General features: G+C 42.3%; 1 protein-coding gene across 2 annotated transcripts; it reads right to left on the reverse strand.

Moving 5' to 3' along the window:
- Positions 1 to 1,870: 1,870 nt before the first annotated feature.
- ASB14 (ankyrin repeat and SOCS box containing 14) lies at positions 1,871 to 16,869 on the reverse strand. Of its 2 annotated transcripts, none has more exons than XM_033140966.1 (11): positions 16,474 to 16,869; positions 15,138 to 15,367; positions 12,697 to 12,748; positions 11,846 to 11,981; positions 11,588 to 11,746; positions 10,400 to 10,645; positions 9,203 to 9,374; positions 7,301 to 7,844; positions 6,677 to 6,830; positions 4,698 to 4,881; positions 1,871 to 2,695 (listed from the first exon to the last, which is right to left on the reverse strand). In XM_033140966.1, the coding sequence occupies exons 2-10, from the start codon at positions 15,257 to 15,259 to the stop codon at positions 4,703 to 4,705; spliced, it is 1,764 nt and encodes a 587-aa protein (XP_032996857.1). In that variant the 5' UTR covers positions 15,260 to 15,367; positions 16,474 to 16,869; the 3' UTR covers positions 1,871 to 2,695; positions 4,698 to 4,702. The 2 variants fall into 2 exon arrangements, with proteins under 2 accessions (XP_032996857.1, XP_032996858.1); XM_033140967.1 differs by having other exon boundaries at positions 11,846 to 11,977; positions 12,693 to 12,748.
- Positions 16,870 to 16,918: the final 49 nt, after the last annotated feature.

The following is a 16,918-nucleotide window of genomic DNA, read 5'->3' on the forward strand; positions in this document are numbered from 1 at the left end:
TGTTTCTGTTCTAAGCTATCTGAAGGAGAGGGATATCACTCCAGTAAACCTAATGGACTGCAGGAGCCTATTGAGCAGTAGTGCCATCTTCTTCTGTCTCCCTTAGTATAAGATTGAGGGAATGCCACCCATATGGTTCTTAGTTCTCTTCATTGTAAGGAACACTAATTTTAATTAAGTCTTCATATTTTTGGGCAGCTCAGTTGGCAAATCTATATTAAATCATACCACTTTTTTGAGCACTTGAAGCCATATTTAACAGTGCTCCCAGATAATATAAAATTTGATATAACCAGTTCACTTCACCTGATGAGTTGCTTTGTTCTCATGTTTCAAGCTAACCTCTGGCAGTTGTCACTTGCAATTTGGATATGTATATGTGTGTGTATACATGTATGTTAAATTACTGTATTATAATGTGTATAATACCAAATTTTCTCATTTATATAACCAGTTATTTTTTATCTTCTTTCTGTTAAATATTGATTTCAAAGGGCTTAATGCTCTTTGTGGAACTGAAACCTGACAATTGTTCCTATATATAATCTGTATGTTCAGAAGAAACATTAAGGGAGAGTATGTTTATACCTGCGTAACAGTGGAAAGGGGAATTTGTGGTATTCCCATTGTCAAAGTCTAGACATGTACTATAGACATGAAACCATGAATTTTGCAAGTCTCTGGTTTATGTAGCGTGTACCTGTCCCACAACTTGCTAGAAAAGGGGCCATTGGTCCTACCTGAAAGGTTTTTCTCTTGGGTAATCATCCCTGTGTGGTGTAGGAGAGCCAGTGTGGTGTAGTGGTTAAGAGCGGTAGACTCGTTATCTGGGGAACCGGGTTCGCGTCTCCGCTCCTCCACATGCAGCTGCTGGGTGACCTTGGGCTAGTCACACTTCTCTGAAGTCTCTCAGCCCCACTCACCTCACAGAGTGTTTGTTGTGGGGGAGGAAGGGAAAGGAGAATGTTAGCCGCTTTGAGACTCCTTCGGGTAGTGAAAAGCAGGATATCAAATCCAAACTCTTCTTCTTCTTCTTCTTCTCAAGTAAGAAAGGCAGGAAATTCATCAAATTCAAGAAAGTAGTTTACTTTGCTCACTCTATCCTAGCCAGCCTCTTTCATGACATGACCAGGACACAAATATACATGAAAATAGAAATACAGTGGTACCTCGGTTTTCTAACACAATCCGTTCCAGAAGTCTGTTCGAGTTCCGAAACGTTCGAAAACTGAAAGCGGAAGCTTCAAAATGCAAAACTCAAAATGGAAGCCACATTTCCTGTTCACGTTCCAAGGTATGTTCGAAAACCAAGGCATTTACGTCTGGGTTTTCGGCATTCAGGTTCCAAAATGTTTTACTTCAAAGGCGTTTGAGAACCGAGGTACCACTGTAACACAATTTGTATTGCTACCATACCTCCCCATCACAGTTATATATCAAACAGAAATAAATTTGAAGAACATGTTAAGTAGAAATAAAAAAATACAAGTTACAGATAACAATACATTAAAAGAAAATTCATTTGAAGATAATGCTGACTGACAGCTGCCCTTAACCCAACATATAATCGGGGGCCTTGATGGACTATCATCAAGGAGACATGTTTCAGGCGAGATCAACAGTGCCGCCTTCTTGAATGATAGTCCAGCAAGTGGGATGCACAAAAGCAGGCGATATTAAGGTGGGGAAAGCATGCTGTCTAGGTCTTCAAGACATATCACATGCCTCCTAAGACATAAGTAACAATTTTATAATGCTTTGTGATTGCATTTGATAAAGATCAACCCGTCACTCAGGTCTCAAAATAGATTCATTTGTAGGGAAGGCTGCTGTGGTTGTCTTAAATCTACTTAAATGAACCATAATGTTCCTTGGTACAGGTAACTTTAATGCTTCATAGGATAAAATAAATGCTGTTATAAGCCAACATGCTATGATAGCTGATGGCACCTTTTAACTAAAGGTTGTAGTATGAAAAGACACAAAAGAGGCTTTGTTTGTCTAAAGTCTATCATTCTGTTGATGTGAGGAGGGCATTAAACTAGTACATTATCGCTTTTCTCACACCAAGGAAATGGACAAGATCAGGGCAAAAAGTTCACAGGACTAATTGTTGTCGGCAATGGAAGCTAGAGTTAACCTTTGGCACAAAAGAAGGAACTCTTTATATCACACTGTCCTTATGAAAAAGCACAGATATCTTGCTAAAGAAAGAGCACTTATCTTTGAAACGAATGTGATTGCAACTAAGAACACTACCTGGAAGGACAGGAGCAGGAGAGGCATAGACTTCAGTGACTCAATAGGAGGATGCTGTAAGGCCAAAAGAATTTTCTGAAGGTTCCACAATGGGTTCCACATTGAGATGTCATTTAGTATCAGTAATAACTGAGCTGACTTAAAACGCTGCTCAAGCACCATGCTGTCTGTCTCAACCACCCTGGTGGTTCTTGTAATACTGGGTCCTGTACTGTTAGATCTGGCTGAGGTGGCAAGGCCCAAGGGTGTGACACCAATAAATGAAGCACTCCTGAGAATCACACATGTCCAGGCCAGTCTGGGGCCACAAGAATCGGTTGTGCCTTTTCTTCCTGGAGCTTCCAGAGTGCAAGCAGTGAGGAATATTTGGGGAGAGGGGAAGCATCCATAAGATCCTTCAGCCATGGAACTAGGAGCACATCCACTGGTTCTGCTTCTAGAGATGGATAGTGGGCAAAACAACAACAACACATTACTGACCATTGTATTTTATTTTTACAATTTCTGAGAAACAAATGGAGACTAAGAGCACAATTGGCTGGACAAAAGGCAGGAACTGGACTGGCTAGGAGAAAGAGCACAGCAACCTAGTTGCTTGAATTTTTATGCATTTCTTGCCTTTGGATGCTAGCTGGCATGAAAAAAAATCTGATCACTGTGTGCAAATACATTCTATTTCCTGCATTTTACTATTGGATATGATTGCTGTATCTAAAAATCTGGCAATTTGGTTGGTATGGTCATGGTGCATAACTCGCCTGTGCCACACTTCAAATTGTATGTTAAAAATGAGGTTTCCTACCCAGAACATCTTCATACTGGAAGATTCTAGTGTGTAAGGTAATGTCATGAAGCAAACTTTCCATTTTATTTTTGAAATAAAGAGTGAAACAGTTACACCCCCCACCCCCTATTGTCAGATTAGGTCTTTGAGTAAGCTACCACATATCAGTGGGACTTAATTCTGAGTAAAAATGCATAGGCTTGTGCTGTCAAGGAGCAGAACAGCTAATCTCCACAGTGAGCACAATTGCTTTATTATAGCTTTTATACTTCAGTTTTGTAAACTAGAATGATCAATGTTTCAAGGCCAAAATTGAAGAAAGAAAGATTATTAAATGTTTGTGAGAAGTGAGCTTCTTAAGATGTGCTTTTCTGTGTTACCCAGAAATACAGCAAAGCGAAAAACATTTTTGCATGTCCTTCTCTTCCCTAACATGCTGTAATTGAAATGCATTCCTTTTAATTGTTTGCAAGTGAATCTGAGGTTTAAAAAAAAAAAACAAATCAGATCAGCATTCTCACTTGTGTTCTCTGCCCCCCCAAAAAAGCACTAACACCCAAGTTTGGTGAAGATTAATTTTTTTAATTACTATTTCTGGACATCTCTTTTTTAAAGATCCTTATGTGAGTACTCCTCACTCTGCAAAATTGAATTTGCAACCAGTAGACTAAGATCATGTGCTCTAAGCTGGTAGAAAGAATAAACCAGCACACAGCTGAAGGAACAATAATGATCTGTAGTGAGGTTTATATGCAAGCTAAGCTGCTTGTATAATTATATGGGTGACTTTTATAATGTAGTGGATGGTCAAATTCTTACAGTAATGTAATGGTTTGGTCCTGTTCTAGTGATTGTGATTTTTTGCAATGTTTTAAGAATCTAATACAGTTTCCCTGAATACTTGTTAATAATATCCAGTGATTGTCAAGTTGGTATTGTCAACTGCAGACAGAAATCTAGAAGATACTAATAAACCTATCTGGGAAGGAGCTTGGCAAAGTCCAGTCAATTTTAGAAGATGGCTTTCTGTAATGATTATGTAAAATATATTTTGTTTGCAATTGCTTCCTAAAAGGTCATCACCATCATCATGTTATCCAAAAAAATTAAAAAGATCCTGAAATTTTGTCAAATGTATTTTAAGTCTGTCAGTTATTCAGGAATCTTATTCATATATTTAATATAGCCAGAGATCATTCATTGTACTTAATAAAAAAAGTTAACAGCTGGAATAATGTCTTCATTTATTTCCAATAGAACAACAAACATGTGCCTATCGTTTGTAAGAGCTCATATATAATTTTTATTTTATTTTATTTTATTTTATTTTATTTTAGTGTGGTTAGATTGGAGAAACTGAAACCATGTCCCTCCTAATGTGACTGGGGTTATATTACTCCATCTGCTTTATATGTAATTTGCAAAGAATGAGCAGATCAGTCTCTACACCTAGGGATATTTTACATCCAGAGATGTAAAAGGGGAAGAAACTGCAGTAGTTTGCATTACTTATGCTTTGTTCTTTGTGGTCTCTGTGCTGCCACACACTTGGGCTAAATCAACTCTTTCACAAACAGAAGGATTCCAATAGCTACAACTTAAACATGCACAGAATTACGTATAGGATCCCCTCCAAATATAACTCTGTATATACCTGTATTAGTAAATTCCTTTCAGGTTTCCTTGTCCAAAGAGATCATATTCCTTATAGAGAATATAGTCTTTCAAACGGTTTGGTAATCGCAGAAATGTAAGGAAGACAGGGCAGCGTAGACGCAAGCGTCCTAAGCACTTGCGGATTTTCAGACGACAAAGATGTTGCAGAGAACGGGTGTTTGCTGGAGGAGGAGAGAACATGCATTCATTGTTAGGCCTGCTTTTGAAGCTTCTTGATCTGGTGGGAGTGGGTACCTGGGATTAAGTCACAGGACAGCCAATGATATCTATAAGCATGACCTTGCATAAATCACTACCTTTCCTATTTTTTAAAAAGGAGTGACTTATTTGCTTCCCAGAGTTGTTAAGAACATCTGATGAAATAAATGGCTTTCAAGATAGGAAGAACTGTAATACTCTGAAGCTGCAAACGTATGTATACTTACCAAGGAGTAAGGGCCATTGAACACAGTATGAATTACACTTGAGTAAACAGATTGTTCTGCATGGATAGGAAAAAGCTCTCAGGCTGAATTGAGAAGTAACGGGAAACACTTTGAACACTGCAAAGTGTGAAATAAAAAAGGCTAATTACAACTAACTTTTTTTGGTCACGTGTAGCCTCTGTCCTAGTGTAACCTTTGCAAATTGTGAGCTGTGACAACAGGTACAGTGCCTTGATCAATCAAGGCAGAAAAGCAGGTGTCAGCTCAGCCATCCCATTGTGGATTGACTCTTGCAAGTACACAGTGTGCTGAGTAGGATATAAATCATGCACTCAGCATTTGAATACACACCTTACTGTATCACTCATGCAGTGCATTTGTGATCCATTGGCAGTGTGCTGGAGATATTTTGGATTTGCTGGGTCCCAAGCCCCCTTGTTCCCCCACCATCCCCCTAGATAGGCCAAAGAAGTGTGCCAACCTGGGAACTTGCAAAGTTATTTTCCTTCTCAGTGGAAGGATCCCCCCCCCCCTTTAAAGCCAAATAGGCAAGACAGAAAACAGAAAACCACCCAATATCCTCTCTTTTTGTCCTGGCAGGCACAAAGGGGCTTAGAAATGATGGACCCATAAGATTTTTCTGCTCTGCTCAGTAAGTTGGAGAGGTTGTTGGTCCACAATGTCAACATTTGAACATAATGCTAAGCCAAGCCATGGCTTAATATGAACTTGGTGGCTTATGAGAAGAAGATCACAGCCCTTTTGATCCTCCCTAGTCCTTTTAGCTTAGTGTGGTGCAGCAGCTAAGCAAAGGTTTGGCTTAATGTGACATGAATGCAAGATTGTGGTTAAGCTCTTTCCTCCTTAACCACAATCTAGCCAAGGTTTGCTCCCGGCTTACCTTGACATGTGCACCATGCCAACAAGTCATCTATCCAGAAGTCTGGATAACACAAGTGTACATGTCTGTATCTCCTTACAATACAGTGAAGGGTTTATTATAGGCAGTCTAGGTGACTTCATAGAGACATGGGTGATGTCAGTATGACCCACAGCAATTACACTGAGTATTGTGGCTTTGAGTCACATTTATCAAAACCAAACCTGCTGGATCTTTGTACCCATATCCAGCAATTGTTTTAATGCTATTTTAAGCTTCTAAGGGTGGTGGTGAATGAAATACAAACGTTGCACTGCTACATCCCTACCCAACCTTGCCATTACATGTAGCATTTCCTCCCACTGACTCCAACCACTGCCTGCCACATCCCTTTGCAGGTTGCTGACTTCAGAGCACTGACATTGGTTGGACCAAGGTTGCTGTAGAAAGGGAAGCTCCAGTGTTGGAGCTCCTATGCCTTGAATGTTGGAAGAATAGGTCTGATCTAGGGATTCTGGGAGGCCCTTGCAGGGACCACAAGTTTGCACCCTCAAATGTGATGCAACTGGTAATTGGAGGGCTACAACACACGCTGCCCCTCATATTTGAATATCACATTTCTCGAGATGCTAAAATGTATTTGACACTTACTCAAAATTTCGTGGATTTCTGGCCAGAGTTTCTGTTCTTGAAGTACAACTTGAAGCTTAGAGCAGATCTTGACATGATCAACATAATCTAGCATCACACGCACCACTTTCCCAGACAGGTGCTTTAACCACGCTACTGTTATCACCTCACAGAACTGAGAGAGAAAAATAAGAGCATTTGAGACCAGTTCATTCAGAATTTTGCATTATTAAAGTCCCCCAGAGGACTCAACCCAGTAAAGCCCCAGGCCAAAACAGCAGCAAAGCAAACCAGCCATACAGCAAATTCGGTTCAGAAAAAAACAACACCATTTGCAAAGAGGATAACCAAGTACTATCCATTTACTCTAAGGAGTGTCATCTTAAGGGTAGTATTTGATTTTGCAGTCCCCTATATCAAGATCCCTATTTGCCTTGAAATGCTAATACACAAGGTCAGCAGATGGTGCTTATTTCTTCCACTGTGACAATATCCAGTTGTTGTTTTTTAAAAAAACTTCCCACTCATATGCAGACTCACAGTTCTGGAGCCCAGCTGGGGGGAAATAGCCTGATGGGTGTTGTTGGGGCAAATCTGAAGATAGTGCATATGTAAGCAGTCCTCCCTCCCATCAGAAGCACTCACCATTGTGTCTTTGATAACAGTTGAGGTCCAGCCTTCAAATATGTACTGGGAATGCACACTGGCTCCATGAGGACAATCGAAGCAGCGGTGAACATTGTACCCATAATTCAGCAACATCCTTAACATTACTTCATCTTTCAACGTGTACTGCAGAGCTGATGGGAAATGTGTTGTATTAACCCTACAGAAATAGTTCACATTGGCCCCATGGCGAAGCAGGATACCAATGAGCTCGTAGTTGCCCATTCTCAAGGCCAGCTGGAGACAGTTAACTGGGTCTTGGTTTGGTAGGGCTCCAGCATCCAGGAGCAACTGAACGGAGTCAATATCCCCATTAGAGACAGCAAAATACAAGGCTGACCTCCTCTCATCATCATAGCCTTTGCGAATTCTCTGATGCAACATAAAATTGGCATCAAATCCAGATTTGAGAAGGAACTCAAGGCACTGAGGATGTCCGCCTGCGGCTGCAGAGTGAACTGGACTGATCCCACTCTCCTTGATGGCAGCACTGTCTGTCACTGGAACCAAGATCTGTACAACTCTAGGGAGCAAAACAAATCTTCGATAAAGCTCCAGCTTGATGAATTTTTGACAATGGGGACAATAGGTCATTTGTTGCTCCTCACTCAGGCAAAAGAGGAACGGTTGTAGCTGCATGTGTTGGGAGTTTGTCCCTACAACTTCAGCACTTTTAAAAAGATGTAACATGGTGGCGTAGGCACATGGGCAGACAAAGATCCCAAGAGGAAAAAGAAAATGCATGAATATACCCAAAATAAAACTGCAAATTGAGGAAATATATGAAAAAGAGAGGTGGGGAGGAAGGTTGGTTTAGTTTGTAGCTACAAGGAAAGGAGAAAGGTCCAAATGTTGCTGTGGTATTAGTGGTAAGAAAAGAAATGAGTGGGAAGTTGCTGATCTTGTCTGCTCAGGAATGCAGTTGAATTGGTGGACTTTTGCACCCAAAACTTTTACTGAGTTAGCCCTAGAAGCTTCTGTACAAGGGTTCTGTGCAAGTGCAGAACCTGTATGGAGGACTGCACAGAGACACTACCTGCCCACAGACTATCTCACCAGAGCAGTGCATGCTCTGGTTATCTCCCACTTGGGACTACTGCAATGCACTCTAGATGGGGCTACCTTTGAAAGTGACTTGGAAACTACAACTAATCCAGAATGCGGCAGCTAGACTGGTGACTGGGAGTGGCTGCTGGGACCATAAAACACCAGTCCTAAAGTATCTTCACTGGCTCCCAGTACGTTTTCGAGCCCAAATCAAAGTGTTGGTGCTGACCTTTAAAGCCCTAAACGGCCTTGGCCCAGTATACCTGAAGGAGCGTCTTCACCCCCATTGCACAGCCCGGACACTGAGGTCCAGCTCTGAGGGCCTTCTGCTGGTTCCCTCACTGCGAGAAGAGAAGTTAGAGGGAACCAGGCAGATGGCCTTCTCGGTAGTGGCACTCTCCCTGTGGAATGTTCTCCCTTCAGAACTACCTGTCCATAACTTTTAGAAGACATCTGAAGGCAGCCCTGTATCAGGAAGTTTTTAATGTTTGACATATTACTATATATGCTGTAAGCTGCCAAGAGTGGCTGGGGAAACTCAGCCAGATGGGTGGGATATAAATAATAAAATTATTAATTATTATTACATTACCATCATTATTATCGTCATCATCTCAGGTTTTGATCAGGTTGTTTACATCAAACTTGCAGATGAGTATATGAAAAATTATTGCCCTGCTCATTTCCTGCAAACAGTTATGTCACAAGGCAGCTTTTGGGAGAGTGTCGACCTGTAAGGCAGTGTTGACATGTCCCGGGCATATGATTAACTCCACTAACCCCATTCACCCATATCCATCCCAACTGTATAACCTGATGGATTTCATAACTCACAAGAGGTGTCCTCTATAAGCAGCTCTGTGAATGGGCAAGTGACCTGAATGCTTTGGTACATTAGCATCAGCTCCATACTCTAGCAGAAGAGAGACACAATCAGGATTTCCTCCTCCAGCAGCTTCAAATAATATGGATGCGCAATCAGATGCCTGGGAAAGAACATTGGCACCTAAGGGAGGAAGAGCAACAGAGAATTAGTAATTAGCACCCTCATTACAGCACCCCAGACTGCTATAATGTGAATTCTAGTTCTTTCAGAAATAGTTGTGCTGGAATAAGTTGGGGTTTTCTGCAACAACTTTGAGATATGGGATCAGTATTACACTGCAACAAGACCAGTCCCGAAGAAAGGGCTCTTGTAGGCAAAAGTGGCTTAACACATTAACAAACCAGCAATCTCTTTTTGCACATCCACACACATACATCAAATTGCTACCACAGTCTCACTTCACATTCTGCTTCCTGGTGCCTCTAAAACCTTATCCATCCTTTCTTTGTCCTTTATGCCTTACATCTGTGTTCTGAAAGTATGATGGAGCTAAAGAATAAACTTGCCACTAGTATCCCCCAACTAGAAACCTCCTCCTTCAATGCAATGAACCACACCCAGAATGGGCCGTCTACGAAATTCCCACACTCAGGAGCCACAGTTGTCTTTGAACTTTCAACCGTGTCCTGAATATATACACTGAGTTTCATTCCAATGTTTCAATGCTCACTGTAATGTAATATCTACCTTACGTTTTATGTCTCTTGGCTCCTTTTTTGGAGTAGCTGAATTGGTATCCGTGAACACAAAACATAAATTTGTGTTGGAGATGCTCACCAGATATACCAACTGAGAATCCTGAATTTGCACATTTAAGCAAAGGTCTTACTTTGCTCAACCAGCAAAGTTTTGCAAAATTCTCAGTGTACACACCTCCATCAGCATTGGCTCCTTCAGATTGGCTATCAACAGATCATGATGGGTTGGCTGCTGTGAATCAGCAATCAAAGACCGAGAGAGAAACATATACGTATATGCCTGGACAAAAATCTCTGCCATCAACTCCGTACAGAGTATTTTAAATTCTATACCTGTGTTCCCTTAGTTAGAACAGCATTCTGTCACAGGACTGCTCTGGCAATTACTAGAAAAACTAGCCTTAGGTGCACCACTGAACTTCCAAGTAATTGTATGAAAGTCCTCACCTTTACGCAATAGAATTTCCAGAATTTCTGTATGCCCATTCTGCGCTGCCAGTGCTAGAGGGGTGAGTCCATATGCACTCCGTGGATCCGGATCTGCTTTAGACCAAAGCAAAAGTTCCACCATGTTTTTGAAGCCTAGCCTGGCTGCCTCGTGTAAAGCTGTCCTCTTGTTGACACACTGGAGATTGACATCGGCACCAAATTGTATCAGCAAGGAGACAATTTCGTACGAATTGTGTTTAATTGCTGTAAAATGTTAAGAAAGAGCAGCATTTTACACGGTTAATTAAAAAGACATCAAATCCAAAAGCTTCCCTCTCTTGTGAAACCAAGACGGGAGAAACCATTGCTTGGCTGCCTCGTGCTATTTATATGCAGCAATAAAGGTCACGTAGCACTGCGAGGGGCTAAACTTAGAATCAGACTTTGTGTTCAGTCCCAAATTTAGCAAAATGCAACTAATATTGACAGTCTTGTGCTACTTTTGCAGGGTTTTTCAGAGATTGAAGAAACTCCTCCCAAACTCCTTCCTATTCATGGTGGGCCTCCCTTTGAATAGGGTGCAACCAAAGCGGGAAGCAGCAGGCGTTGCTTGATCATAGCCGATCAAGGTATGGGGAGAAGCACACATGTTTTTATTTGTGAAAGGTCCCAGGTTGAATCCCTGGCACCTCCAGGTGGCGCTGGGAAAGATTCCTTCCTGAAACCCTGGTGAGTGACTCAGTGTTGACAATACTGTGTGGGCCAATGGCAGCTTCCCATCCAAATCACGCCCTTTCATAAAGGTAGAGAGGGCCTCTGGCAACTTAAAATGGTGTATGGCTGGGTCTCCATGGCACAGAGCTTTGCAGCACACCTAAATACCCTGCAAACAAAAGGGGAAATAAGAAAGGGCAAGGTGATTTGAGTGTTGTACCTCAGTCACAAACCTCAACCCTGCCACCGCTGTCTAGAGCTTGGCCTCCTCCCCTAGTCTGAGCATGACTCAGAGAGGGGAAAAGGTAAGACAAGGCAGTGGAATGAAATGAGCTAAATTCAGGTCTGCCATTTGACCAGCACTGAAATAGACAATTGTCCCCCGAGTCTTTCTTAAAATGAGAAAAAGATTTGATACACTCACATTATTTAAAAAACAACACAAAAAGCATCCAAAAAAATCACTACGTGAAACTGTGCAATTTGATTTACCAATAATTAAAGCAGAATCTCCTTCTTCATTCTTCACATCAGGATTAAAACCATTGATGAGGAGAAATTTGACGTTTTTCTCAAGACATTTGTCCACTGCTACAAACAGAGGCGTTTCCCCTTTCAGGTTTGTCAGTTGCCACACCACAGGGTGTGAAGCTGAAAGATAATCAGGAGAGACACATCGTTTTGGCACCAAGTGAACATACAAAGCTGACTTGAGAACAAAGCTGCGGGGGGGGGGGGAGATCCTTCTACCTTTCAGAGTTATTTCTAGAATATTCTTGTTGGGTTGTGCTGCAGCTTCATGTAAAGGAAGGCACCCTTGCTGGTCTGCTTCCCGAAAAGCAGAGCCACACCTCATTAACTTAAGCAAAGCCTCTTCTTCACCTGTTAAGAGTGAAAGAGGTCACAATAATGCACCCTTCATGCTTTTGAAGTCCAAAGATATTTATGAGCATTGTTAACCCTAATGAACTCTAATTAAAATGGTGAAGTGGGAAGTTTCACACATTCAGTGCTTTTTTGTGGGGGGATGCAGGGGTACGCATACCCCTAAACATTTTGTGAATCTAATGGGAGAAGAAACTTTTTTTTTTTTTAAGTTTCTTCTCTAGCACAGTTAATCGTCAGCTCCATCGAATAGCATGGTGAATCATCAGTTCCGTTGCTACCCCCGATGGTGGCCTCATTTGCGTGGCCAGGCGGAGTCCCCCGAACCCCGGGTAGCCCTGGCCTCATTTCCTGTCACGGTGTTTCCTGAGTCTCAGATGGAAGTGAGTGTTTAATGTGTGAAGCAGGAGTTGGAATCTAGTGCGGTGATTGGCCAGTTTCATTATATTTACTTTATTTATTTTTCCTGATTTGAACTATAAAATGGTGATTTTCTTGAGTCAAAATGAGAGTACCCCTCAAAAAAAGCACTGTACACACCCATGTACATCCAGTTCATACCAAGAACAAACTTAGTTGGTCTCTAAGGTGCTACTGGAAGGAATTTTTTTTAATTTTTTATTTTGTTTTGTGCAAAATAAAGTAAATCAAGTACTCCTGTTTGTGTAGGAATCCCACTTAATTCCCCAAAGAGGTTAAAGCAGATACTTAACAGTCCGAATGGCAGTGATGATCTTCCTGTAATCTGTACTTGTAGCAAAATTAAAGCTGAAAGACAACAAAAATAGTAATTAAAATCAGCCAAAACTATTCATTTCTCCCTCTTGTTGCACAGCCTCCTAGCATTGCTCCTTCATGACATTTCTCCCCCAAACATGAAAAGAAACAAGAGACAATGCTCACTTGTTATCACTCCAAATAGACATTTAATATGTTTGTTTTTCACCCTCTAGGCGTTTGGATTGGGCTCAGTTTCTTCTGGTGTTTTTTGTTGAATCATTCCCCCTAATACTATGCTTGGATGGTCAGTTATCAGTTTAGAAATAAAACAAGATCATTAAAAATGTGATATCTGCACATTTAGCCACACAGAAGTGTATCTGCTTGCAAATTGAAAGAAAGAAAAATTAAAGTGTAAATATTTGATCCCCTAAAGCTCAACAATGGCCTATGGTCAGTGCTTTCCAAGAGCTACTGAATGCAGCAGGCAACTCAGCCAAAGTATGTTGAGACTCAAGCAGCCTTTGCCAATCTGGGGGAGAGAGGAGATTGTTCAATCTCGCAAGTGGCAATGTTTGTACAGACAGAACATTCATAATAGTGTGACATTTAATTGCACTCATGGTTCCCTGTAGGTGTCCCATTTAGATATCTTAAAGCATGGGTAGGCAAACTAAGGCCAGCGGGCTGGATCAGGCACAATTGCCTTCTGGATCTGGCCTGCGGACAGTCCAGGAATCGCCGCGTGGATTGCCAGCACACGCCCGCGTTCTTTCCTTCTCCCTCACGCGGCAGCGGCGGCACCTCCTCCCTCTCCCCTCCTGGCTTCTCGCCGCCCTGCCTAGAGGAGGAAGGGGGTTGGGCATTGTTGGTGCAAGCAGCAGCAGCAGCAGCGCTTGAGCAGCCGCCATTTTAAGCAACCCCTCTCCGGAGCCCTTTTGCACACCGCTCATCGTCCCTCCGCTGCTGCTGCCAGACCCTGCCACTGGCAAGAAACAGGTAAGCAGCCACCGGGGCTCGTGGTGCTCTTGCATCACCCCCCAAAAAAAATATAGTCCAGCACCCCACAAGGTCTGAGGGACAGTGGACCGCCCCCTTGCTGAAAACGTTTGCTGACCCCTGTCTTAAAGAGCTGCAACAGCACATAGATCATCTGGGGGGCTTAATTTTCCCACTGAAATAAATGGAATTTAAAAGCCCTTTGCTGTCTGTGTCACCAGAATTCTGACAGGAGGTTTGGAACAGTGTGGGAAAGGCTGCCATTTCAAAGACACACAATGGCACCTTTGTTGGCAGCATTCAGTAGTGGACATACTTTGGGAGAATATAGGATTCATCATTAATGCAACTGCCAGCCATAAAATTCTCTCTCTTTCTCTCTCTCTCTCTCTCTCCTCCTCCTCCTCCTCCTCCTCCTCTTCCTCCTCCGGTGGCATCCCACAGCCTTAGACATATTGTAACTGAAGCTATGAGGGTCTGTATGTGATTGTTTCTAAATGTTTTAAATACTTGTTTTAGTTTGCCACCCTGGGCAACTTTGACAGGAAAGTCAGGAGAAACTTAATTAACTGATAATGATGATAACAATGCTGCATGGAGACAGCTTGCTTCTATGTCCAGTGCAACAGGTGAACAAGACTTTTGAATCTTCTGAGGAAAGGAACCATAAAAGTGTGGCTAATAAATGTGCTGCTGCTCCCGGGGTGACCGGTGGGGAGTGGGGGGAGGGGCCGCCGCTTGTCACCCCCACGCACCGCCACTCGCTCTGTCACCGAGGGAGCAGCAGCGCACAGTGTGTGCGGTGCTGCTGCTCCCGGGGCGACGGAACAAACGGCGGCACGTGGGGTGACAAGCGGCGGCCCCTCCCACCACTCCCACGCGCCGCCGCTCCCTCCGTCACCCGGTAGCAGCAGCACATGGCCCGCCTCCGTCCAGCCAGTGGCGAAAAAGCCGCTGAAAGAGGGGGCATTCCCCCTTTCAGCGGCTTTTTTCACCGCTCCGCTCCCTGCCCGCTGTGCTCAGGGAGCGGAGCCCGGGGGGAAAGGACAGGGGCTGGCCCCTCTCCTTTCCCCGGGACGGCTCCGCTCACGGAACGCAGCGGGAGAGGGGCGGGGCGTCGTTCCGTGCGCATGCGTTATGACGTCATGCGCACGGAGCGACGCCCCGCCCCCATGGGTGCCGCTTGGCTTGCCGCCCCCGGCAGCCCGGCGGCTAGCTACGCGTCTGTGTGGAGGAGCGGAGACGCGAACCCGGCTCACCAGATTACGAGTCTACCGCTCTTAACCACTACACCACACTGGCCTGTATTGATTTTGATGGATTTAGGGGGAGCATCTGCCCCCTGCCTCCCCTTGGATACACCAGTGCTGGCATCCAGTGCTATGATTTGAAGCTGCACATTCAAAAGGTTCAACAATATCTAGAAGGACATACATACCTGTCATTTTTTGCTGTAGCCTCTTTCTCACTCTTATGAATGTCCTGCAAACTTTGCTGAATGACATACTGAGTTGGAATGTCATCATCAACATCATCATATATATCTGTAGTATTGTACATGCTAAAACCACATATCTTGGAAAACAAGTAGGATCAAATAGCTGTTCTATGCTGCAAAGACGACTTCTAATTCTTTTATTTCTTCTGCACTTCCAGAAACATTAGTAGTTATATATGTGGAAATAAATATATAGAATTAGAAACAAATAGAGCTGAAACAAAAGCAGAGATGTCTTAACTTAAAAGTCTCAACTGATCTCTTTTTTTAAAAAGCAACAACTTGATTTCCTGCCCACTGTCAGATTTTTCCCATGGTAGGAAAAAAGGATCACATCCGACACGCTGCTGAGAAATCTATTCTTGATCTTTACTATTGCTTTGCTCAATACTTGTTTAACTATTGGGGAACATACAGCTGTTGTGTTCTTGCCCCACCTCAAAAAGGTCATTGTAGAGTTGGAAAATGTTCAGAAAATGGCAATCAAAATGATAAGCAGCCTGGAGCAACTCCCCTACGAGGAAAGGTTGCAGAATTTGTGACTTTATAGTTTAGAGAAAAGGTGAGTAAGAGGTGACATGATAGCAGCTTATAAAATTATGCATGGCATGGAGAAAGTGGATAGAGAAAAGTTTTTCTTCCTCTCTCATAACATTAGATATTGTGGACACCTTTGCAATTTCTTCAAGTACTCTGGAAGGCATGTAGGACACAAAGTGGATTGTACCCATTAACAACACAACCCCCCCCCCCAAAAAAATTCCAGAGTAAAACTGCTCAGAATTTAACTTCATAAATAAAGTATAATAACATACAGCTTCAGAGTTTTTCCATATTGACAGACAAGTATTTACATCTGTTATACAGATCTGGTTACTTTATGAAAACACTAATATTTGCCATGCATATTGCAAATATGGTGAAATGTTATTCTCTATTACTGTTCAGGCAACACTCCCTATGGTAAGATGGTTCTGGTTTCTACTATTCATGGATACCAAATAGATATTTGAAAAAGTATTACAAACATTTTGAAACTAAGCAGGTGGCTAGAGGCAGTTTGAAACAGAATATATTTATCTACTAAGCTACCAAACATTTTACCATCAATAATTTTGGCTTAAAGCAAAGCATGCAGGTAAGTAGAGGTTTTTGGTACTACAGTTGCAATAGGATTTTAAAAATGCCAGAAGTACATATATACTCTTTAAAGTTTTTATTGTTGCTTTTAGAATTTCATTAAAAAGATTTAAGAAAAAGCACAACTCCTCCTCACCTTTCTTCCACATTTGAAACAGAGAAGACCTCACACTCTAAGCAAATGTTAAAACGAAGTGTGACGTTTTATGTATTGAAAAATGATCCTTTGCTTCTTGCATAGCCCATATCCATTAATAACTTTACTATAAATACCTGACCATAAGACACTCTGTTATGCATGCCCACAAGTTTCCCCATGAGGATTACACGAAGGTTAGCAGAATTCAGAGACATGAACCTGACATGTGAAAAAAAAGATCAGAAGGCCAGACATTTTTCATCACAATTCAAGAATTGCTAAAGGAAATACATTTCTCAATGGTACCCACTCAGAAATATCTTAAATGCATGGGAATGTAATTAAAACAGCTTCAAAAACAAAATACATTCAAAACTGATAAATATCAGACAACATCTACACTTTTCATAAACCTGGGGACATGATGCACCCAAATTTGAGG

The sequence above is a fragment of the Lacerta agilis genome, chromosome 2 (assembly GCF_009819535.1).
Source record: "Lacerta agilis isolate rLacAgi1 chromosome 2, rLacAgi1.pri, whole genome shotgun sequence".
NCBI classification, from domain to species: Eukaryota; Metazoa; Chordata; class Lepidosauria; order Squamata; family Lacertidae; genus Lacerta; species Lacerta agilis.